The 25,532-nt window shown below is 35.9% G+C and overlaps 1 protein-coding gene across 1 annotated transcript in view; it reads left to right on the top strand.

Annotated features, from left to right (window-relative positions):
- Window positions 1–25,532, top strand: part of LRP12 (LDL receptor related protein 12) — a 50,946-nt gene that overhangs the window by 12,056 nt on the left and 13,358 nt on the right. Inside the window, exons 2-4 of the mRNA XM_066334731.1 lie at window positions 16,957–17,013; window positions 23,677–23,812; window positions 25,238–25,440. Of these exons, the coding sequence (XP_066190828.1) occupies window positions 16,957–17,013; window positions 23,677–23,812; window positions 25,238–25,440 (396 nt within the window). The remainder of the gene's footprint in view (window positions 1–16,956; window positions 17,014–23,676; window positions 23,813–25,237; window positions 25,441–25,532) is intronic.

Genomic DNA, 25,532 nt, shown 5'->3' with positions numbered 1-25,532 from the left:
AAAGAATACAACTGCCTATCAAATTTGGTAAGTAATTAACATAAAAAAGTAATGTATTTTTCACTTAACTCTTTAAAAAAACATTCTTCATCCCTTTCTTCAAAAAACCATTTTTTTCAGTCATACACAGGTTGACTGAGTGTCCCAACAAATGACTGTTGTTTCTTTCCCTCGTTGGCTGTTAACTTCATATGTGATCTCTCTTCATAAAAGAGCATGTATGTACCTAGTGGTGACTTGCTGGTACTAGGCTTTCTTCTTAAAAATAGGCTTACTCCAAAAGCATACTATAAACCTGATTTGCTTCTGAATTTATTGTGCTCCAAGATGTGGCATGGTTGGTAGCAAACCTTCAATAAATATTTTTGTTTTAATATATTCTTTGGATAGTCTCCTAAAAGCTCTTCATTATCTGAGGTTTATTTATTGAGGTAGACTAATACTGACGGTATTCCTGTTAAGTATACTGAGCAAGGTAGAAGCTGAAGCACAGAAAATAAGTAACTCTTTCATGGTTGTACCTGCATAGTTTGTTACTCCGCATTTCTGATCTGATACTGCTTGTCTGTGAGTGAAGTGGGGAGTCTTGCTTTGGTGTAATTTAAGGCAGAGTCAGTGTGGGAAAAGACTGGCTTATTAAAGGAATGTGAGGCAACAGGAGCATGACTTAATGATCTGAACTTGTCTTCAGAGAAGTCTCAGTTCTCAGTGTAGGCAGATTAGTCTTGCCCTCAGAGGGAAGATAGAGAATGAAGAGCCGTCCTAAATTATTTAAATGCCAACAGCATCCTTCTGGGAAATACCCAGTTGCCGAGTTTTTGTTATGGAAGTAGGCTACTTCCAGAGCAGTATCTGTTCTGCTTTATTTAAAACTCCAGCTCCTATTCTTGTTTTAGAGATGTTGCTACCAACTGATTTCCTCTCATCTGCTCGTTAGAAACAGTCTGTTGTATATGTCAGCTGTGTTTAAGTGAATGGATGCAGTGCTTTAAGAGGTTTAGTGATGATCTGCTGCTGCCACTTAGAGTTTCTTCAGATCAGAAAGATTTTCTTGGAAGCAGAGGTAGAATGTTCTTTATCATGGATTACTGTATTGTGTGTTACAATCTGTTACACTTAGTAACAAATCGACCATGAAACCATTATCTTGGGGTACATATATAAATATAAGGTTTTTACTTTAAATTTTTATTAACTGGATTTTTAGTGCTGTTACTGTTGTGCCAAATGTAGAAATAGTCCAGAGCATTTGGAAGTTGTGGGGAGGGTGCAGATGTGCACAACTGAGTGATCTACAGGAAGAAAATCTTGAATTGATAGTTACATTGTTGGGTAATAGCGAATATGCTCAAATTAATCAAAACAGCTTTTGGAGGATGATATTATGAACTGGATTTAATGTGACCTTCAGTCATATGGTGTTAATCAGAATGATTCTTGTCAGAGTTTTCCACAGAGAAAGTATTTTTTTTTAATATATTATCCCATATATTTTAATAAGTTTTTTAAAGAAGCTGGATTGCAGAAAGAAAAAGTTGTTTAAAATACTCTTAGGAATTTTTAATGACCTGTGTAAACAAGTCGTGAGAGTGTTTTTTGATCAAGAAAAGCATAGTTCAGAAGAGCTTATGTCAAAGAGAGGTGTACTAGGCGAAGAGATAGCATACTGGAAGGTAATTATAAATATGAATGTAAGGTATATGGTGATAAGGGTTTTGGAAATACCTGTTAGATGGCATTCTCTTCTCCAAGGTGTTCATTCCTCCTACTGTGTTTAACCCTCTCTTCCTGTTTGTGCTTTTGTCATTGGAAGTCTGACCTAGAGCATGCCTCTCTGTGTGCGTGTGTGTATGTTTACTCACAGCTGCCTGCTTTTCCCTCCCTGGGGAACTGATGGTTTGGTAAGGTTTTTCAGAGCACTGCAGTGTGATGCTCTTTCGTTTTCGCAGTGCACATTCCCAGCATGCAAGTTTCTCTGAACCCCCTTTCCTGGTTCTGCTGGTGGGACGGGCACGTGGGTGAGCCTGGGGAGTATTAGAAATGGGCAGCCTCATGCTGGCTGTGTTGAAGCTGAGGGAGACGGTATGGTTCCTAGTATGGCTGTGTTTCAGTGAAAGGAGGAAGCTTATTTCTTTGTCATTCATCTCCATAGACTTTTTCGTTTGGTTGGTGACATTGAGGGGGAGTGGGCCAATTCACACCTCTGTAAATATGCTTATTTCAACTACCTAACTTCCAGGGAAACCTCTTTACTCTTTCGAAGTGCAGTGAAGTTATATCTAAAACATGGTGGTTCAGAGTGCAATGTACCACTCAGTTTGAGTTAATTTGACTCTGAGAGAAACATTTACGGTGAATTTTGTAGATATTTCCAATTCCTTGCAAAGCACTTTTATAGAAATTATGGTTCTGCTGCTCAGGACTGCATGGATGTAGTTGATAGACAGATTAGAATATCTGTGCATATTTAAGAAGGAAATATGGGTGTAGTTCAGATTTCATGTTACATAAAAGAATGAAAGATTCTTGAATGCTTTGAGCTACTGTAATATAATAAAATCTGGGATTTTGTGACCATAAAATGTAAGACTTTATCTTAACGACTGCTGAGAGTAGGCACAGAAAGTGCATTTAGGGTCATACAAACAAGCCTTCATTTGTAAAGTATGGCATCTGTTAGTAATTGTGATCCTTTAGTTTCTGTGACAAATACTTGCTATGTAAAAAGCCAAAACCAGAATCCGTATAGCAAATTACTTGTGTGTGTACTTTAACACATTTAAAGTTTTTCAGGGATAATTTGTGAGTCTCATGGATGCAATTTAATAGTGGGAAATTACATACTTAAGTGTTTTGAAACAGACTCCATTGTGTTCTCTTCAACCAATGTTATGTGTACTATGGCTGCCTTGAGGTTGGGCTGTACTCTGCTGAACTGAAGCTGTCTAAACTGTCTGTCTAGTCAAATGCTTATCCAGCTCTACAGAAAGGATTTTATTTCTTTTTATTTTGCAGTTGTGGAGACATAGTACTATCCAACACTCACGTTTGTAGTCCCTGATAGTAGAAGATTGTGTTTTTCTTTTCTCACTACTGGGAACCCCCATGGCAAGAGGCTGTAGTACCCTAGAGTCCTGTGCAATATGAGAAATAGTATTCTGACTGTCAGAAGTGCACGTGTTTCCAGTGCATATAAAGGTGGTAATGTTAACTGTCCTTATCTTGCAGTTATTTTATTGGAAGTGTTTTCACATAATCTCTCTTGTCTCTGTTTACCACCTCCAGGACAATCAATGTAACTCAGGCTTTCCAAATGTTTCATGAAAGGGACAAGCCTTTCCCTTTGGTGCTTAGAATTTTGTACTTTTTTCTCAGTTACTTGGGGGAGAGACGGAAGGTGAAGCACAATGAGGAGATAGTTGTTAGCACAGGATAGCTGTATGTCAGAGTTCTGTTTCACTTGGTTTTTCTCTCCTGTTGTTCTGCTGTGTTTCTTTAGTACTGATAGCTTTATTACTTAAAACGTTACTCAAGCCTAACCATTCTTTCCTTTGTGCTTCCCATCACCTCAGTAGTTCTGTCCCTAGAAAACACAAAGTCATCATACAGTGCTTTCTTCAACCCTACCTGTCTGCTTTGCTTCCTGTAAAGCACTGCCATTTGATTGTTTTGGAACATGATGGGCTGAGTTTCCAGTTGTTTTATGAATTGTGTGTTGTTTTCATTGTCCTTTCCTTTATCTGACAAAAATGTATCATACCCAGTTTCTACAAAAGAATGAGTTCTGTGGAATAAGAGTTGTTTTTCTTGTTTGTACAGTTCCTGACACAATAAAGCTATAATAATGAGAAAAGCCTATTTGTACTGTTACAGGAAAATAGCCATGCAGTGTTATGTTACTGTATCATGAGCAAATAAAGAAGACTCGAAATTATCACAAATTTATTTTGAAAATTTATTTCTAACATTCTCTATGGTGTTTGAAATAAACTCATGCTAATGTGTGAGGTACAGCGCCAGCATTATTCTTGCAGGCGAGTTACAGGAGAGTTACAGGATTCATAGCAGATAACATGGAAGGGAAGCAGGAAAAAAAAGGAAGAGATCTTTTCAAAGAGAGGGGGAGAATTTGGGTCTTAGCAATATGCACCTATTTGTCTATTGGTTTTTAAATTGTAGAAATACGTACAGATGGCTTCTAGACTTTGTTAAAATATCCATGAGGCTCTCTGGAGTTTCCTATTTGGAATCAATGCAGTAGCTCTTGTTCAGTTTTCTCAAAGAATATAGATTTTGCATAAAATACTGGAGACAAAATAATTTTTACTGAATTATAAATTTTATTGGCTATTTCCCTTATCATTTGTTTGCTTTGATGAATCAAGTCTATTTGCACAAAAGAATCTAAAAATACCAAGGCTGCTATGCACAGAATTCTTTCACTGGTGCTGAGTGTACCCGTGCAAGTATATCTGCAGACATTAGGAATATGCTTTAGCAATTTCAAGATCTGATTCTTATTTAAAGAAGTTACTAATCTGGGTAAAATAATTTTCATGTCTTGCAGGCAATCTATCTTCTATTCATGTCTTGTCTTTTCTGGCTTGTTGTGATTCACAGTACATTTTGAGGAATGCAGTATGTTATGACCAGCAAGTCACAGCAAGTTCATCTCTTATTCTTCCTAAATTCTGAGGATATTTAATAAATAGCATTGTTTAGACAATTCTAGAAAGTTGGTGTAGGTAATTAATAGCCTTTCCTATCATAGCAATTGAAATTTCTCAGCTGACATTAGAGCAAGAACTGTGTCAATTCAATGTATTTTCAGTAGCAAGAATAGAAGCACCTACATGTTGTGGTTGCCTTGAAATTTGGTGACACCTCCACTTCTGTCTGCTGTCACTGGAGTAGATCAAATAGCTCGTAATAAATAATGAAATTAATTTTGCACAAGGTTGTTTGCCTGAGATGAACAAAAAAGCATTTTTTCACGGATGTTGAGGGGAACGGCAAAAAAAGTGCATTGCCTTAGGAGCTCTTCCCCCTTGGCCTGTGCTTTTCACTATGTTGTTGCAATCCTTGTGAATGGGTGCAGGGTTACACTATGCAAGGTAACTTCTATACTTTAATTAGTTCAGTGAAGCATTAACAAGGGACAGCAAGACTGTCTTGTGTTACGGGAAGGTAGCTGGGCAGAAGTTTTTTAGGTTCGTTTTCAGTGTGAATAGGTGCGTGGGGTCCAAAAACTCCAGTTACCAGATCATGCATAAACAAGTCTGCACAAGTCTTTGCAAAGTCTGTAGTTTGTGTGAACTGTTTTCATAAAGGAAACAGGTTTTCTTGGGAACTCTACAGTGCTTTTTAATTCTATCAGAAAGAAAACAAAACACATGAAAGAGTATAAAAAAGTCGTCAAAAATCAAAGATTTATTTCTAATAAGTAGCAAGAAGGAAAGAAAGCACAGTTTTATCTTTCAAATGAGGATATTTTTCCTAGATGCAATAAACATGCAGTGTTTTTTATGATTTTTATGTTTGATATATGTGCAAAATGTGTTGTAAATAGACTGTTGCTTTACTGCCTTTCCCAGTAACCTGCTTGCTTTCAAGTCACTTGTGTCACTACAGTGAATGCAGCTGGGATGTGTTGCAGTTAATTCTAATTTATTGTTACTGTCATAAAGGTGGAAGTCGAAGCTCCACAGCACTATACCACTGACTCCAGTGTTCCCTGATTTGCTCAGTTCAATGTTCTAAAAAGAATATAGCAGATCTGGAAATTGCAGTTTGATTTCTCAATCCCCTATTTTTGCTTCAATCAGAACCATGAAATTTCCTCCTTGATCTCTGTCTGGATTGTGACATCGTAGCTCTTCTGCTGAATAAAGACTTGAAATAAATAGATGTTGTAACTTTATTATTCCAGTGGACTTTCTGGATTTTGGAACCATTATTCTCTGGATGGATCTTTGGGCCTTTTTTTTTTTTTTTTTTTTTTTTTTTTTTTTTTTTTTTTTTTTTTTGGAGGGAGGGCACATGAGATGTAGGCTCACTAAAAAGATGCAACAGTAGAGCAGTGTTTTCCTTCTTTTCAGAAACCCTTGTGATTCTCCCCCACCCTCCAATATCAAGTACTCCTACACTATTTCAGTCTTTTTTGGAAAAAAAATCCGTTGTAAATCTGAGTCATACTGTAATCTGGAACCAGAAGCTTGGATGTTTTGTGGGTTTCTGGTACAGATTCATGGAGTAATAGCAGATTATATTTTCACTTCTTCAACCTTATAGTAGATTTTTTGATGGTTGCAGTTATTATTTATGAATAATGATATAATTTCTTCTGTTAGTGCTTTTTCAGGATGGCATGGGCCCAAATCATGAAAGGAAAAGAGGATAACCAGCACTATTATATTTTAAGAACATATGACCTGATGAAGTCCTGCTGTTACCATCTAACTTGTGACAGAGTAATGAAATCTTATTTGTTCATAGATGGTTACAGGGTTTTGATTTTACTTGTATGAAATAGAATACGCCAGCTCTATATAAGTTGTTGTATGCTAGCAGTTGTTCTTGTACTTACAAAGAATTAAGATGAGAAATAATTTAGCATGATGAAAAAAACAAAATGAATATTTTTTACTGCAAGAGTGATTTAAAGAAACCAGTAGGCAAAAGTACAAAGCATGTGAAGAGTATGAATCAAATTTGCAATGCTCTTTCCTCTACTGTATAAGCACTGTGCAGCCCACACATCAAAATTTTCCCCTAGTCTGGCACTTCTCAAATGTGATGTAATTTAAAATTCTGAAATGAGGTTTCAGAAAAGGATAGTTACTGCAGTCAAACATGTACAAATGGGCTGAGCAGTTCTTTCGTAAAATAACAGTTTTTAGTACTTTAAACATAGCTGTTTAAAATAGCTAGAAACTTAGGGTTTTTCTAGTTCTTTAAGTGATATAGCAGGGGAAGTTTCCAAATAGGAGGGCAAAGTGCTAGTTTCAAATCAATGATATGGTCTAATCAGATAAGAATAGGCTTCCAAGCCTCATAAAGGACACAGCTCATTTAAGGATGGGTAGGCAGTATAGTCCCTCTTGCTTCCCCTGTAGTTTTGGATCTGTTCCCTTTTCCTCTGATTCCCTGATTTTTTTTTTCTCAAGTTGAGAGTTAGCTGTAGTTTAGGTGACTGAATTCACTGTTTAAATTGTTTAATTTTGGTTTAGTAATCTGTTTTATTTTCTAATATCTGTCTAATGTGAAATGCTGTGTGAGATTACCACATGAGAACATGTATGACCTTCAAGCATTGGTCAGTCAGGTAACCTCCTTCATACCTGCATGGGCAGAATTGTAGGTGTGACATGAATAGAACTACTTATGTGCTTAAAATCAGGAATCTTGTTGAAGCTGAGCCAGTGTCTCTGCTAGATTTCCAATTTCCACTGCTTGCTGCCAAGTATATTAGAGCTGTCTATAAATAGTTTGTGGAATTTTTGACTGAGAATAAAAAATAATGGCAGGTTCTTTTCTGTTCCTGCCTTTTAAAACAACAACTGAGAAGCTTTAACTGTTGTGGATTTATTTGTTCAGAAATTTTCACACAAATTTCTTTAAGTCAAATTAGTTTAGCTGCTACTTTAAAATTTTTTACTTTAATAATAGCAGCCTCAAAATGCAAGGAAGAGTGGAAAGTGGGAAGTCACAGCTCAGGAATGTGAATCATTTGTAGACTGCAGCACCTTCCAAATGTTTGCTTGATGTGTCCTGGATGGTGCTGTGGGATTTGTTTTAGGACTCCAGCATCATCTGGCTGGCAGTATCTATGTCAAATTTGTATTATGCTAACATGTCAGATGATAGGTAATTTTAAACATTTTCTTACGTTTGTTGCAATGGCATTCACAATCAATGTAATATTAGTGAATAATGTGTGCAGTGCTTATGAATCCAGAATGAGAACTAGTGTGGCTTACACTGAATGGTTGCAGAGGCTGAGCTTATTCCTGAAATTGAGGTGGAGCCTCCCTGGCAGCACTGGAGCTGTAGTGTGCAGGGGACAAGCTTGGGTTGTGTGTTGGTATATCCCACAGCCTGGCAAGAGGGGATTTGTAAAACTGCAAAACAAATTATGCTGAAGACATAAGTTTGTGCTAGATAAGTTTCTAAAGGGTTTTTCTTGGGCTAGGTCTAGTGTGGCCCAGAAGACTCAGTACCTGTTACAAGTAGGAGCTCTAAAAGAAATCCAGTTCGCTGGTTCCAAGGCCCCAGTGTAATTTGCACGAAAGCACAGGAAGTGGAGCAGATCAGGAGATTCAAAAACATGCCCCTTACCTGAAATAAAATACTAATGTAGACAAATCCCAAGTTCACACCATAAAACTATCAGGAATGAAAGATGTATTATGTTTTGGTAGAGAAGCTAATAGAATTTTAATTTGTAAATTAAAGCATTTCAAAGCATTCACTGATGTAATGAACTTAGATTTTTAAAGTATGGGTTGTAATGGTCAGTTTTTGAAGAAAGAATGCTGACTTTTTTAGGTGTGGAGGTAATTACAGTGCTAAGAAACATAAAAGTACTTGGACATTTGTCTTTGGAGATTTTTAGTTCAGTGTTACAAGATTATAAAATCATACCATCGTAGAATGGTCTATGCTATTAAAGGACCATGTCTTTAATGGTAGGGGACCTTCCACTAGACCAGGTTGCTCTAAGCCTCATTGAACATCACCCTGAACACTTCCAAGGGTGGGGCATTTCTACAGAGGGAAAACTTCTCTGTTCCTCACCAGCCTCACAGTAAAGAATTTCCTTCTGGTATCCAGAATAAACCTGCTCTCTTTCAGTGTAGTCATTACCCCTTGTCCTGTCACCACAGGCCCTCTCCAGCTCTCCTGTAGGCCCCCCTTTAGGCACTGAAATAACCACAGCTGAATAACCAGAGCTCTCAGCCTTTCCTCGTAGGAGAGGTGCTCCAGCCCTCTGGTCACCTTTGTGGCTCTACTTATGGCACCTACAAAAGTACGTGTGATGTTCATTCATGTACTGATTAACTTCTGAATTTAGGCTTTTCGGAGCAAATGTGGATTTGGAAGCTTTATGACTGTATTATTCGCCAAGAAATGAATAAAGACCCGTTTTTCAAAAGTACTGTGAACATATGTGTTGTACGCAAAGTCCTTCCGAGAGAAGGAAAGGATAGGGTAAGAGAGTGATTACAAGAAAACAGTGTTAGACAAGTTTTGAGTATACAGTGCAGACTTTCAGCAGCACCATACCCATTATTTTATACACAAGAATAGTTGTCTAAGAACAAAATGGTAGATACTGGTTGTTGTAAAAGGTAAAAAAAAAAAAATATCTAAAAGCTACTTGAAATTACTCCATTGCAGAATTGCTTACTTTTTGTCTTAATCTACTACATAAAGTTACGTCGCAGTTGATCTAAAATAAAAATGGTGCCACATAAAATAACAGCATTGAGTATTGTAAACGAATTCTGTGCTTTATCTGCTTTTACAGTGAAATTTTATGTGGTTATTTCTATCTTTTGTATTGTTAAACATTTAAATAAGCTACTGTTTCAGTATAGTTTCATCTGTTAGTAATTTTTATTCTCCATTAAATTATCTGTGTGATCACAGTGTTTGCATATACAACACTTTCTCATTTTGTGTGAACGTTGGCTTTCCCTGTTTGAAATTTTAGATATATTAACTCTATCCTCTTTGTAGCAGATGTTCTTCTGTTACTGTAATTTAGAATAAAAGTTGTCACTGTTGCTCTGCTTGCCTTTAGTAGAAAATTCTGATTGATGCCTGTATGGCAGTAAGGCTTTCTCTCAGTGTTTCAGTTTCTGTGTATTGCATGTGTAATTTTATATTAAAATAAATGGTTTCCTCACATAAAGGTTACTTTGCATCTTGCTGCCCATTTTACATCTGATTTACCTAAAATTCCGATGACTCTAATACTTAAACCTAAGGAAATAAAGAAGTGAAAGTGAACTTAACTAGTTAATGCCAAACCGTTGATTTAAAAATAAATAATACAAAATATGTCAATGACTCTGCTGGAGATCCTGCAGCTACACTGCAGATTATTGATCAGTTAATGCCTAAAAGTCAGTATCATCCCTTCTCATGATGCTTTTTCAATTGCCTTTTGTCATGTGTTGCATGTTGCCCTTTGTCAAGGAAGTAAGCAGCAGTTGGGTGTAGGACAAGAACTACTGGTCAAAGTATAATACATTGTTTAAAAAAAGACAGTGAAGACAGGAAAATAATGAGATTGCTGTGGTTTGTGAATGCTATTCAAATACATACTGGTGCACAAACTAACTTTATTTCATGTGTACCTCTAACGGAAGGGATGTAGTGATTGCACACTAAGCTGTCAGAAAGGCAGAAAATAGTAAAATAGTGGTTCCTGTAAAGGCTGGGACTGGTATTGTAGAAATTTGGGAATGATGCTGCTGCTTTGCTTTTTTACTGGATATGGAGATACTACAAATGGTTGCCTGGCTTCAGTGGACTGCATGTTCTGAGCTCTGCTGCACCTTAATTTGAAGCATTCCCTGTAGCAATAACTCCCTATTTCACGGACTGTTCTGGGAGGGTAAGTTTCAAACTATTAGACTGCTCTTATTTTTTTTCACTTTGCTCCATTCTTTGCTTCACTTTCAGTTCCTTCACTCATGTAATTTGAAGTGCACATGCAGCTCTTCTGTCTTCTGAGGAAGGGAAAATTTGAATTTCTGTAGTTCAATTTAGCAGTGGTTGGAGAACAGATAGATGGTGCACAGATAGAAAAGAAACTACGGGAGGAACCATAATTTTAGAGACTTGAGTTATAAATGAAGAAGAAACATGTCTAGTTGTTTTGCACACCATGTCCACCTGAGATTACAGAAAGTGTTTTTGGCTCATTAACTGCAGGTGGCCCACAAGTAAATAATTCAGTACAGTATTTTGGGCTACATACTGAACTAATGCTTTAATCATAGAATGGTTTGTGTTGGAAGGAACCTTTATAGGCCATCTGGTATATCTGAAGAAGAGTAGTAGTACTTGTTTTTCTGTTGGTCTCCTACATGCCCTGCTCTGAGCTGTGACACCATAACCATGGATTAACCATAGGTGTGGTGAGCAGGCAGTGGCCTTGGCGCTTTTCTCCCACAGGCTCGGCAGAGGAGCCTGACTGCGGTTCAGTGGGACACACGCCATCTTCAGTGGAAGCTTGTTTCTGTACAGCTGTGCTTAGGTGTTTGCAGGAAGTTGAGCCACTGGCTGGGACTGTCACAAAATGTGGTTATCAAAAAGGGTCATTTCCAGGAAGCCTGATGTAATATTGCAGAGGCATCATGGATGCTCCCATATCTGTAGATAAGCAAGGTTATTTTTATTTTTAAACTCAGTAGTCAAAGTACCATTGCTAAGTGGCTTTTTAGTGAGGTGATATGGAAGGCAGCACCAATTTGTTCATGAAAGCACATAGTACCCTTGTTTTGATTAGTTAGAAGCAAAACTTGGTAAAGAGTAATGCTAGGTAGTTTCAGGTGACAGGAGGCAGGTTTGTAAGGTACAGGGTGGGAAAGAATTTTGGGAGTAGGATGAAGAAAGGATGTTTGGTCATGAAATACATTGTCTAAAGTAAAGGGGGTTGAACATGTATCACGATAAAGGGTGTTTAGAAACACAGTATATACAGGAACTGTTGTTGATCTCCTGCCTTTGATAATTGTGGTTCAATAAAAATATCCTGTCCAGTCTGCTTATGTAGCATTCATTATGCACCACAGTACCTTTTAACTCAAGGTAATTTAGAAAAAGCTCTCTTCATAGTCATTCAGTTATAGCACTTCTTCATTTTGTACAGTTCTGTTTATTGGGGGTTGTAATTTGGCTGTTGAGGATAATGGCACAGACTTAATCCTGATACAGAAGAATTTAGCTTCAGTGGAGATAGGTGTGTGTGATTTTTCTTTGTGGACAGTAACTAGTTAGTGTAACAGCAGAAATAAAGGTGACCTAAATAGCCTTTGCTACCATGATTGTTTTTCTTTTAATTTTTTCATTTCAACAATCTGTTTTTCTGTAAAACACTATCTGGATTTAGCTGACTCTCAAGATACATTATGTTCTTTCAAACTTAAGTTGTAGAGTTTGATTTTATAGTCGCAGTGGACAAAGTTGCATATACCAGATCTTTGTGTGTGCTTTTGCAGTATTTATCGTTTCAGTGTATTAGATTAGTATTATTAATTTTAGTCAATTTGAAATCAAAATGGCTTCATTTAAGAGTCATTATTTGCTGCCTCAACTATATCAGCATTTAGGTAAACTTGTTCTTTGTCTGAAGCTGTCATGTTCATATATATATATTTATATAATGGGTGTAGAAGGTTGTATTGTTTAATCTATTTTGACTAAGGGACACTTAATTATAGGAGGATGGAGGTAAGTAGGGTGTCTGTTTTGGCTATGCTTTTTGTAAATACATGATTTTGGGTAAAAATCAAAGGAGTAACTCTTGTCAGGACCACAGGCTTAGTTTTATGCTCTGAAGTTACATGCACATAATCCTTTGAGTCTGATACTCATCCCATTTTGAGAAAGCTGTGCTGCATAGGCTATGGGGAAAGATGGATTATTGGGGTGTAACATCCTAAAGTGAATGCTGCTGCATTGTGCTTGGCCTCCACAGTGAGGTTCAGCATCACTGCTACTATCTGGATTTCAAATATATAGAACTTGGCAGATGATTTTTCCAAACATGTCATGTTTTTCAAGTGTGAAAGCATCTTTTTCCTTTGCTCTTTAGTTGAAGTGTTTGCTGCTGCCACATTTTCTTTGTTGCCAGCCCACTCCCCTGGCTTGTATTTAATCTCCTATCTATGATAAAATTCAGAAGTAGTGAGTCAAATACCTTCCAAGCTGATGAGTTTAGTCTTTTGTCTGGTTCTGTTCACCTCTCCAGACTAACTCATAGGAGTCTTGCCCCAGGATATTGGAAACTGATGTTGTGACAGTGTCAGGATTTTCTGGGTGGGGTATGGAATATTTGCATAGTTTCACATGGATTTGTAGGGCAGAAATTCTCTAACTGTTGGAAAACCTGAAGGCAGACCTAGTGTCATCTTGCTTGCTTCTGTGACCGGTCAACTGTGAGACATGAATCAAAAGAAATTAATTTGAGTGTCTGTGGAACTACTTGACTGTCTCTGCCTGCTCCTTGGATGATGTAGCATTGCAGCCCAGAGGATTTGAGTGGAACAGAAAAAAGTGATGGAGGTGAAAAGGTCTGGCTTTGTGCTGTGAAAGTAAAATAGAATTTTTTTGATACCTCTGTAAGAATGGCCGAACAACTTTGAACAGAACCATTCTTCCTTTGAACACTTGGGAGATTTTAAGATGTGTTGAAGACAGAAAGGCACCTTAAAAGTCGGAGGTTGTTCCATAATGTAAAACATTGTATCAAAAGTCCATCTCATTTAGTAACCGGTTGGGTGGGTCTTTTATATTGAAGTCAAGCAATCTTTAGAGATATAACCTTGAATGGTGGCAACAAACTCCTGCACCTCAGTAGAAAGCCATTAAAATCACTTTCCATGCTTTTGCTTAACCAACAGGTTACCATTGGTTTACCATTCTATTTATGTAGAATGGTAATTTATTAGTAGTATTACCATTCTATTTATGAATTTATTTTGTTTTGTTTAGAAAAAGCATATTAAATGCTTGATTTTATCTTGATCCTTGTTCATTTGAATTTTTTAACTTCTGTGCAATTGCTGACCATGTATTAAGCTGCAGGGCTAAAGCTGACATACATTTCTGTGTTGTATTTGTACAAATTGCTTATAAAAGGATGTGGAGAAGATGGGTATGGCCCTGGTTACACAAGTGATTCCTTTTAAGAAGTCAGCGCATAAAAATAATGATGGAAGATGTTGGTTTAAAAAAAAAAAATCCTGGTTTCTCACAGGCAGCAGAGAAGGCAGGAGCTTCTTAGTGTGTAGCTTCCAGTACTGTCACACTCCTGTAACTGATACAGACAAGCCTAGTGCTAAGTTTTGTTAGGTAACACCTGTTTCAGTTTAAAACTTCAGACTGGAGTGGGAATAAATAGTAAATATTTCTTTAGGACATACAGAAATATAAAAACTTACTGGTGACCTAAGAAATTTTATTTTCATTTTCTGCTGTGTTAAATAAACTAGCAGGAATTTCAAAGATAATTATGTTCCCATATCTTAATGGAAATTATTGATCTGTTATCTGTTATATTTGCCTTCGAGTGCGCTACCTTTATATGGAACCATGTAATTATTTGTTGAGATATTTGCCTAAAAACTTCATAAAGATGTCAGCAGTTAGTAACACTTAAATGGCATCTGAACACACTCTTTTCCAATAACAGTTTTCCATAAAAAAGAAAGTAATAATCTGAGAGATTTCTCATCTTTATTGTGTTGGGAGTTTATTTTTATTAAAAAAAAAGACATTATTTTGATACTGTAGTACTTGGATCTGAGCTTAGGCTTCATCATCACGCATTAGTGCCACTTCTGACTAATCACTGAAGTTAGTTTGACAAAAAATCTGACATCACTTTATCTTGAGAGATTGTTAGATGGTAAAGCATATTTAGATGGAAAATATTCAAGTGTTCTCTCTTTAGGTATTGGCTTAAGTTTTCTTATCCCATTAATTCTGAATCAACACATATGGGATTCAGATGCAAGTTCCATTTTAGTATTATTATTACTGATTTAGTATCATTATTACTGATTTATAGTTTTTGTCAATCTTTGACATATATACTTCGCTTTGTTTTCCATCACTTCAGTGTTATGTCAGTCTTTCCATGTTTTATGTATTTTTATCAGAGCTGATTTCATTAGTATTCTGGGGTTTTTGTTTTACTGGTCTTTATGTATAGGCAGCTTGTCAGGAATTCAGATTCTGGGACCATCAATGCAGTGCTCAGATACTGACTGTCTTCAGTGTAATTACTTCTGGGTTTTTCATATCTCTAGATGTTTGTGGGTTCCTTCTTTTTGTCATGATGTTCATTTTCAGTGTTCAATAACAACTACAGATACAGCTGTATGTGCTAATGCTCCTTTTTACAAATAAAAAAGTGAATAATCCCTGGTGTATTTGAAAGATGAAATGTCTGTAAGTTGTTTTTAGGTTAGACAAGAGGTCTTGAAATGCATTGATGTTTTCTTTATGCTGGTGGAAATAATGGAAAACAAAACAATCAGAATTGTGCTTCTATGGAATTCGTTACAAGTAAAATAATTTTCCAGCAAAGATGTTTGTTTTGTAAATTGAGAGCTAAGTGTTACCATACACACAAAATTAGAGTGGCAGCATCTCTTGGTATGTCAGTGATATGCAAAGTGGAGAAATTATTTGGAGAACAGGTTTTTAAAACTTAGATGTATATTTTTCTTTGAAAATAATTAAATTGAAAAATAGTTTCTCACTAACACAGTGCTTGAAATAGCTTTTGTTTTAAAAATACTTCAGTGTTTGGAACATGGAGGAGAATTGTTGCAGTGTGGAATTTTTTTAACAACTGAGACAAAGCAACTTGATATGTAAATATATGCAGTGAAATTAGTACTTTGAAAATGGGGTGGAAAACATGTCAGTTTGTAGAGCCAAGGAATTTAGTTTAAAAATAATTAAACTTGATATTTTTCTACAAATCAGCTGATCATCAGGTTTCTAACTGTATTGTGTCTTTAAGAAGGTAAATATTATGGCTTTCTAATGTCAACCCTGTGAGCAATTTCTGAAACATCATATATATAAGAAGAGCATTGAGATGCTAGCTTAGGTACACTGTGTTCCTGGTAAACTCGTCACAGTCTAAATTGATATAAAAGGAATTTGTGTTTTCTTCGTATATTTAAGGTTCGTGTTACCCGGACATAGTACACTGACATTGCAGTGCTGGTAGAACAACTGATACTACATGCGTGAAAATCTGTGTGACATGGCAAATCTTCAATATTACAAAACTTTGAAGGATTAAGAGTTGTGGTTTTGGGATTTGCCTAGGGAAGTATTTTACATTTTAGATTCACTGCCTGTATTCAAAGGAGCTTATGTGTCAAAGTATGTTCTTTGCTCCTGAAATTTCTGAAAGATTTTACTAAAAAAATTGATGTAAAGGTTAAAAGAAGAAATGACAGATAAAGGAGGGGAGATATACACACAAACACAATTGGATGTCACATCATGGCAGCAGGACTGCCACCTGCCAGCAATGTGTTGGCTTGGAAGGTAAAAGTAGTATGGAGTTTGGAGGGATAAGTTTTTTTTTGGTCTCTTACTCTTGATGACAACATGGGTCTTGTTCATCTTGGCAAGTCTTCTTCATTTTAAAGAACATTGGTGGGGAGTTACTTTCAAAGGTAGCTGGTTCCTTGCTGCGTCTCAGCCATGTTTCTGGATAAAGGGTATAGGCTGCAGTTTTTATGAAACAGATGGGTGTAGTCCCCTAGATGTCTTTATTTGCATAGCATTTACTTACAAATCTTGCTCCAGAAGGAGATCGGGAAGATGCACTGAAACTGACCTTTCTTGAAAATGAAATAGCACTTGATGCAAAATACAGAGTCTACCATCTAACATGCATTAAGTTTCTCAAACCTGACAGTATCAGTCTCTGCTTGTTCCTTAACTTTCTAGTACATCTCATTGTTCCTAGTAAACTAACAGTGCTTGGGTGGGGTTGTTTTTTATTGTATGGTAACTTTCCCTCTAGTTTTTTTCTCTTTAATTTTATGATAAAACTTATGCAGGACCTTTCATGTTTAATATTAATTAAAATAACTTCAGGTTTGTTCGTTCTGTTCTGTAAAAAGGTATCTGAAGAATTTTTACAAATTTTATCTTGGAAATTAGCTTATTCATTATGTTTAATTTTAGGAAATGGTGCTCTTGCAGAACATTCTGAAAATGTGCATATTTCAGGAGTGTCAACGGGTAAGTCATTTTTTGTAATGTTTAAATTTCATGCATGACTTAAATAGTAAATATTGAAAGCCACCTGGTATCTTATGAAGAGATATTTGGCTATAAAAATTATTACTGCCTTTTGCAGCATGTAATAAGGAATGAAGCAACTGGAACATGGAAAAATTCTCATAAGATAAAACTGATACCTGCATGCTCATGAACAGATTATGCCTTTCTAAGTGGACTGCTTAATTATTTTTCCATACAAACATTGAACTAAGAGAAAAGTTGGTTTAAGTTGAATTGATATTTTCTTTCCACAGTAAAGTTTTTGTGAAATGAAATTTACTGAAATGTAATTTTGGACACTGCTAGTATCAAATAACATAAATCCAAGAGTTATGCGTTTCACCTGATTAGATTTAACAACGACTGTACACTTGACTGCACAGTTTCTTTAATACAAGAAAAAAAATTAGGACTCAGAAACTGATGACATGCTGAGAGAATGTGGGGTATGAAAGCAGCACACACTGCTCAAAGGTTTCTGTGTTCTCTCCCAATAAGTCAGTTTTAGGCCTCTCCTGGGCAGCAGCCGCAATCGAGTCTGTTGTGTGTTAGTGATGGGACTGTGTGGCCATTGAGGTGTACAGTCTTTGTTCTTCAGATGCTGTGCAGTGTCAGCAGCTGCTGGGTGTGGTTTATCATACAGATACACAGAGTTTGTGCAAATGGGAAGATAACACTCCTCAGCAGGTAGCAGAATACAAGCTTGGTTCTTTCCCTAGGAAAGCTACCTCTAATCCCTAAAATTCAAACTGATTTTCACTCCCCCTTTGCCTAAAATAAGAGTCAAAACGCAAAGTTTTCCTTTTTGAGAACAGCTTGTACATCTCACTGTAGTTATCCTTGCAGTATTGCTTTAAACATTATGTTGTTACTTGTATGGTTGAGGTTTTGGTTAAATTTACAGTCAGTGGATGGTCTCTGTTACACCTACTGGTTTCTATTTCCTTTTTATTGTTCACCACTCAAAGACTGTTACAAGTCTATTTATAGAAGATCTTTCTTACCCATTCTTGTCCTGCATTATGAAGAATGCTGTTGCTTTGTAACAGTACTGGTGCACCAAGTATCACATGTACTACATTTATGGCACAATGTAAATAATAAATATCATCATAGCTACTTGCCCCTCTTGGAGCAATTATTGCTGGAATTGGAATGGATGAGAGACATTAAGTCAAACTAAAATCTCGTTATGCAGCTTTCAGGGTAAGTTTAACAACCCCTCATGCTTTGTTTACTGCAAGAGTTGTGTCACAGGTCACAGTACAGGCAGAAAAGCATCTGCTGGGCAAGAGGTGGATGGAATTTTTGACTCTGCTTCCAGTACTTTCGCCAGCATGCTTGACTAGACAGTGCCAAGAAGAGCAGAACACAACGTACTTTGTATGCAAGATAACAGCAGCTGGTAGATAGAACTTTAAATACTGACAAGGAAGATCCATTTAGAAATAAAAAATAATAAAAACTTCGTACTTTTTTTAGTACAAAGTGCAAGTTTTTCACTGGGGAATTTCTAGGTAATGGGGAAGAAGTGATCTATTAAGGATAACCTGAGGAAAACATCTAGACTAATCCAGTAGCATTTTCCTTACTGCTGTTTGTATGTACATCTTAAATTTTAAGTGCATAGCCCAAGTATAATAGATGGTGATAAATTAAATTTTTTTTAGTTCCTTTTAAATAAATTTGGTCTCCCAGAAATATTTTCAAACTTGCAGGTTATATGTTTCATCAAGCATACCTGGGCGACTTTATATTTAGCAGAACAATTTTAAGCAGTTTTTCTGTAAAACAAAAACAAAGACATCTGGCTTTTAATCTTTCTAAATCCAACTTTCATTTGGTGCTGAAACCAAGCAAGTGATTTTCTTGGAGAGTTGTACAGAGATGGGATTTAACATGAAATTCTTGTCTTGATAGTAGATTTCCTGTCATGCTGCTGCTGTAAGACTACATGACCTACCTTACTAAATTATGTTTTAATGGCATAGACCTCTGTGGCCTTTGGTAGTTATGCTTCTGCTGTATATTGTATTGCCAGGTTACAGGTACCTCTCTAATATATGAGCATGCTTTTTCTGCCAGCAGCAATTAGTGGAATGTTGTCTCTTTGCATATAAGCTATCACTACAGAACAAGTGTTTATGCCTTTAAAATCTGAAGAGTTGAGAAATATTTTCGGGTCTGTCTTTGAGATATGTTGAGCCATAATTGTCACAATTGTAAAACCAATTCCCCATCTCCCCAGCCCCTCACTCTGCATTTTAAAGAACTGCAGCACTGTTATATATATGTATAAAAAATGATTACTTTTTACTGAATATGTCTCTGTATTGTAGAGCAAAGGGCATTTTAAATTAAAGCCTTTTGGCTTGGCCTGGAGGCAAAGATTCCTATGCCTTCTTCCCCTGTAGTTCTCCACATAAGACTTTCAGTGGCTCCTGAGAGTTACAATGCAATAATTATCCTCCCTGTTCACGGTTTAGACTTTATCACAACATTATTCTCTTTTTACTCTAAGCTGTTTTAAACACCTTCAGATCATTTATCCAGCTGCATTCATGTCCTTACCATGTCCAATATAATGCATACCTTATCATCCTGTGGTTCACATTGAAAGCTAATTCTTTTATCTTTTCAACTAATCTCCTGGCATTACTGTGAAGATAAATCCCTAATCTCCCTCTCCCTGCTTTTCTGAAGTGACTTTTTTCCTTGACATGTTGTTCACTCTTACTACAGGTACTTTACTTCTCTAGGTCTTGCTACAGAATTTTTGCATAGGTTTCTTAATTATTTTACTGTTCAACTTGCTAGTTGAATTTGGTACAGTAAACTTTTAATTGTCTCTCTTCTGTTCACTGGTCAACATCCTGTAGTTTACGATAAAGTTCTGTAATGTGGGATTGTAAACTAATTTCAGGAAGAAGGAAATAAGAAAAAGTGTTGTGTCTGTTTAAAAAAAAAAACCAACAGAAAAATCCATATATAGCAGAAAATTATGTGCAAGCTCTTTTGACTGTTATTTTACACTGTAATGTATGAAACATCCTCAGTCCTAATTGCAGTATTGCAATTTGCTAAAAATTTATGTCAGAGTAACAAACAGAATTGCCAGTAGATTTTTAATAGAATAAAGGTTATGAAAGAGTTTGAAACAGGTGGATGGTCAATGAGCAGAATAGTGCCAGAGAATACAAGGGCATTGAAGGGAATGTAAGCAGACACTATATTCACATAGAAATGGTTGTGCAAGAGGAATTTGTTCCCCCCTCCAAATATTATTGCCACTAGCATGAGATTTGAGAACATCTTGGGCATGCATCACTGGGTGTCTCTGCTACTGTACAAAGCAACCTTCTCAATTTCTTTCCTCCTTCTGCCTTGGTTGCAGACTCATTTCCTTTTATCCTGACTTGTCTAATTTTCATTCTCCTGTTCTCTTATGTATTTTTCATAATTTAAATAAATTATTCTAATCCTGTAATTAGAATATCCTGTAATTTTTAATTGTCCTAGACACAACTGACCTGTATAACAAATGCTTATAGGGCTGCTAGCAACTGAGATTAAAAATCCAAATTTTCCTAAACTTAAAGTAAGGATGTTTGCCTCTGTTGATGCATTTCTGTTTTACATGCTGCCAGTTTGATTGTATTTTTTATCCCATATCTTTCGTGACTTTGCTTACATTCTGCATGTTTACAAATATGTGAATAAAATGTACGTTACGTTACAGTCTATAAAGATGTGGGAGAAACATTCTAGTTAGGCAGAGAGCAACTGATTTTAAAGGCTTGCTATTGTCTTCCAGTATTGCCTTTAAAGCTGTTCTATTTCAAAAGGTTATGCAAGATTCTAAAAATCTCTGAGAAATTATTCTCTCAAAAACCACTTCTGAAGTACAGCGTCTGCACAGTTGATCTTGATCTTTATACATATATCTTGCTTTTTTAAGCAAATGGGAGATTTCTGTTGTCTCCTGAGTTATAAGGAAGAGATTTTTAGGGTGTAAATTACATATCAAGTATGCAAGTAGGTTTAGCTTGTCTAACCAACTTGAAGTTAAGAAAGCTGTAATTTGCTTTTCAAGTCCATTCCCTTTTTTTTGAACCTCCGCTTTGTCACATGAATATTTTCTTCAGTATTTTCTCTTCTACAGCACTTGTACAGTTTTGTTCACCCTGTATTATTGCGCCTGTGCTCATTCTTGCTTCCTTATGCCCTCCATAGTCTGCTACTCTCTCCCCATATTGGATGCTGTTGCAAATGATCATCTTTTGCCCTCAGCTCTGTAGTGTGAGCTTTTCTGGAAACAGAGAAAAGACATGTTAATAAAAGAATGTAGAAATTGCAGGTTGGTTCTGCAGAGGATAAAAAAATTCCTAAGTTTCAGTAAAATTGGAAGGTTTCATGTGCTCTGAAAGCACTACCTAGGTTATACAGAATTTTCATGTGGAATTTCTTCCATTCATACTTGTGTACAAATACATTACTCTTTGTACTGCTGTGGGCTTTAGCATGTTAACATTTTTGGAGGTGAACTCTGTAAAACTGAATGAACCCATGATGATTGGATTGTGTTTTATGTATTTTAGTGCAAAGTTTCCTTTGTCAAGTAAAATTAATAGCTTCTTTAGAGGTTCTCAGTGACAGAATTTTGTATGTCAGTTTGGAAATACCTGATTGCAGATGTATGTTGTAGTGTAAATTTCACCTCTAGGCAACTTTTTTGAAGCTGGGGAGTATTTCAGTAGTAACCAAGTAGTATGTGGAATTCTTGCCAGCATTTGCAAGCTTGGTACAAAGTGGCTTAGGCATTCTTCTACTTTTCTGCATGTTTTTGTTCTGTGTGTTTTTGGGGTTTTGTTGAAACTGCTATTTTACATTAACAACTGAATAACCAGCTTTTCTTTCAAATCTTACATTTATTGCCTGAACAAATGTTAAGTATCAGAAGATCAGTAACACAGGAGCTGTGTTCCAAATTATCATGGTGTTAGAGCACCACCTATAGGATTTGCTCAAAAATTAAAAAGAAACTGAATGATTGCATATTCAAATTAAATAATATCTTTCTGTATTTTGTGACTTTCATCCCAATATATTAAGGCAGCTCCTGTGTCCTGCTGTTTAAAGCATTATTGTCTTAGAATAATGAAATAAATAGAAAATTTCCTGAATTTTATTTTTGCTCTGGTAAATTAATGTAGAAAATTCAGACATATGTCAACATTTTTCTCTTTTTGTCTTTCTAAAATATGTTTTAAAGTGTATTTGGTATGCCATATGGAAATACTTTAAGAATAATTTAAGATTATAATGTTTTATAATTTCAGGTCTATATATTATTGCAAAATTATTTTAACAGCTTGTTTATGTATACAAATAGAAAAAAATAACCTGTTCATGAATTACATTATTACAACTTCTCTGCTGTAATAAATGCCATTCATTCTTCATCATGTTTGTTTATTCATCAGTTCTGATTTGCTGTTTTAATCAAATAGGAATTCTGAAAGGTTTTGATGATCAGACTGGAAGTGCCTCCTTATTTGTAATAATTCTTTTGTTCAAACTGCTGCGTAACTTACTGGGCTACCAGTAACTTTGACAGCTTGGCAGATTTTGGACTATAAGTGATAGAATTGAAAAATAAAAGCACAAAGGGCAGTTACTTTTAATGTGTTATCTTGCCACTGAGACTTCCTTATAATTTGAAGCTCTGCAGTGAGAGCCTTCTAGCCTTTCTGTTTATGTGAAGGTTGTGCATATGCTATATGACAGGTGTTGGATATGAGGCTGCTAAGAGGGGATAAAAAAGGAAAACAAAATCCACAACGTTAAGTGTAAGTACATTACTTCAAATAAAATCAGAAGAATTTGGAACACTCGAGCTGTGGAAGGAACAGCAGCTGAGTTAAGGCCAATGCAGAAAGCTACACCTATTACAAAGTAAGAGTACAAATTACTGAGTTACTTCAGTTGCAATTAATTAGACCTATAAATATAAACTTTCTTAATATAAGTCCATTATCAGAAATGTAGTTATGCAGATCTCTCTCATGTAGTAAGTGCTCTTTTCCTTTCAAGCATTTGAAATCATGTGTGGAGGTCATTTCCATGCCAAGAACTGGAAGGGGAAAGGTATTTAAATGACTGTCAAACTCTGGGTCTACCTAAGACAGGAAATTTCAGCTGCTTGAATATTTAGCTTTAATTTGTTTTTCACCTTCTAATGCACTTGTCAGTATAAGGTCTTAATGCATGGTTAAATCAAACAGAATCTTTGTAAAGACTAAAAATAAAATCTAAAAATAAAAAAGTCTTTACCTTAATAAAGTTCTCAATGTCCACACAGAATAATCTTTTTAAATCTGTAACAGTAATTGACAAAAGTAAAAATGGCTGCACTGGCAGTGTTGGAAAACATCTTTTGGCTAACACGTTCCACTACAAACTCCTTTAGAAGTTTTGGGGTTTTTTAACTGGTATGTCATCTAACTCACTTTGATATTCTCCCTGATTAGGTGCTGATTGGTTGGATGGGGCTTTTTGTCCTATTGACTTTTAAAAAAATGTAATTAATCAAGTTCCTTTCAATATGTATGTATTTTTTAGCTTGTGGAGATATTCCAGAACAAATTCGATCACCAAGCGGAACAATCACAAGTCCAGGGTGGCCCTCTGAGTATCCTGCCCGAATTAACTGTAGTTGGTACATCCATGCCAACCCAGGGGAGATCATTACTATAAGGTAACAGTGCTCCTGTATTGTCCATGTGGATTGAAGCAGTACTAACCAGACTTTTTTAACTGTCAGTTGTGCACATACCAGTTTTCTCTTCCTTCCTGTAACTGAAGGATTTCAGTTTTGTCTGTTTTTTACCTTTCCTTTATCTGATTTGCTCACACACAGCCATGTAGCATTTGTTTTTTTTGGCTGGAGAATCTGACTAGAAAAAATTTCATTGTGCTCATTTATTTGAATTTTTTCAATGTGTTTGAAACATAGGAATTTTTCATTGAAAAGTGTGTAGACTAAATGCTGTAATGCTTCATTGCTCTAAGGTCTCTTGGTGTGCTTAAAAATAGTCAGGAACAACTAGTGAGTCAATAGATATTACTGCAGTTTAGGAAAGGCTGAATTTTGATGCAGGGAGCTCCTCACAGTTCCACTTATCTTACAACTTTTCTGAAGTAGTGATGTAAAAAACTTGTGGATTCAAGTTCTCATCAGTTCGTTTTCTGATAACTGTTTTCTTTTAGCATCAACATAGAAGTTAGTACTGCTTCATAGACTTGGTTATGAAACTGCAGATTACCTGCAGATTTTCTTCAGTTTCCAGTTCAGACTTGCTGACCTAAGAAACTGCTCTTCATAATGAAGTAATTGCTTTGACATCAGTTACTCATATAAATTCTGCTTCTTAATTTAAACAATCTTTCTACTAAATATTTAGCTGGCATAAATGCAATGTAAAGTAGGTAAAACTGTTCATCTACATGAATGCTTTCTAAACTTTTCATACTGTTTGTTTTTAACGAAACTGGTTTTTTCTTTCTTTTTTCTTTTCTGGTTGTTTACTTCCACTCATACATATCACATTTCAGTTCTGGTAGTGCACTGTTGTCTGTACAGCCCTGTTTTGCACAGTCATTACCATGATGGCTTGTCTTGACTGAGTGCAGCTATACCATGGCAGTCCATGACATAATTCTTGGGTAGCTGAATAGTGCAACAGGGAGAAAGTCTTATCTGAAAACATAATTTTTAACAATTTAACTTTATAATGTCAAATCGTATTACTGCCATAAGTGTAACATTAGCTAAAATTCTGGTGAAATTTGAGTTAAGATCACTTAGTAGTGTATGAAAGTCATGAGACACATAAGGACAATTTAATTAACAGAATTTTAGATTAAAACAATGTTTTTGTAGCAAAATTGCATTTCTTTAAATGGTAGATGCAATATTTTGTTTGACAGAATGGATACTTGCTGTCATAATATAAAAGTATCAGCATAATTATACATGGGTAGACAAGCTACTCTTTATTTCAGAAAAAGTATTTCTTTATTTCAAAAAAAATTGCAAGCTAAATTTTCATGTGTAATAATTCAGCAGCTTTTTTGTGTAATATTAATTTCAGTAGTAATTTTTACCTTTTCTCTTTCTCAGCTTTCAAGATTTTGATGTTCAGGGATCTCGACGATGCAGCTCAGATTGGTTAACAATTGGAAGCTACAAGAACATTGAAGGCTATAGAGCATGTGGCTCTTCCATTCCCTCACCATACATCTCTTCACAGGATCATGTTTGGATAAGGTTTCATTCAGATGATAGCATCTCCAGAAAAGGCTTCAGATTAGCCTACTTTGCTGGTATGTTTCAAATGATACCTAGTATAATTTTATGGTTTCACTTTTTGTTTCCTGTTTCAAGAATTATTTCCTTCTAACAGGGTACAGTACTG

The sequence above is a fragment of the Sylvia atricapilla genome, chromosome 1, assembly GCF_009819655.1.
Source record: "Sylvia atricapilla isolate bSylAtr1 chromosome 1, bSylAtr1.pri, whole genome shotgun sequence".
NCBI classification, from domain to species: Eukaryota; Metazoa; Chordata; class Aves; order Passeriformes; family Sylviidae; genus Sylvia; species Sylvia atricapilla.
The sequence above is the reverse complement of the archived record's forward strand: the minus strand, read 5'-3'. Positions and strand labels throughout refer to the sequence as shown.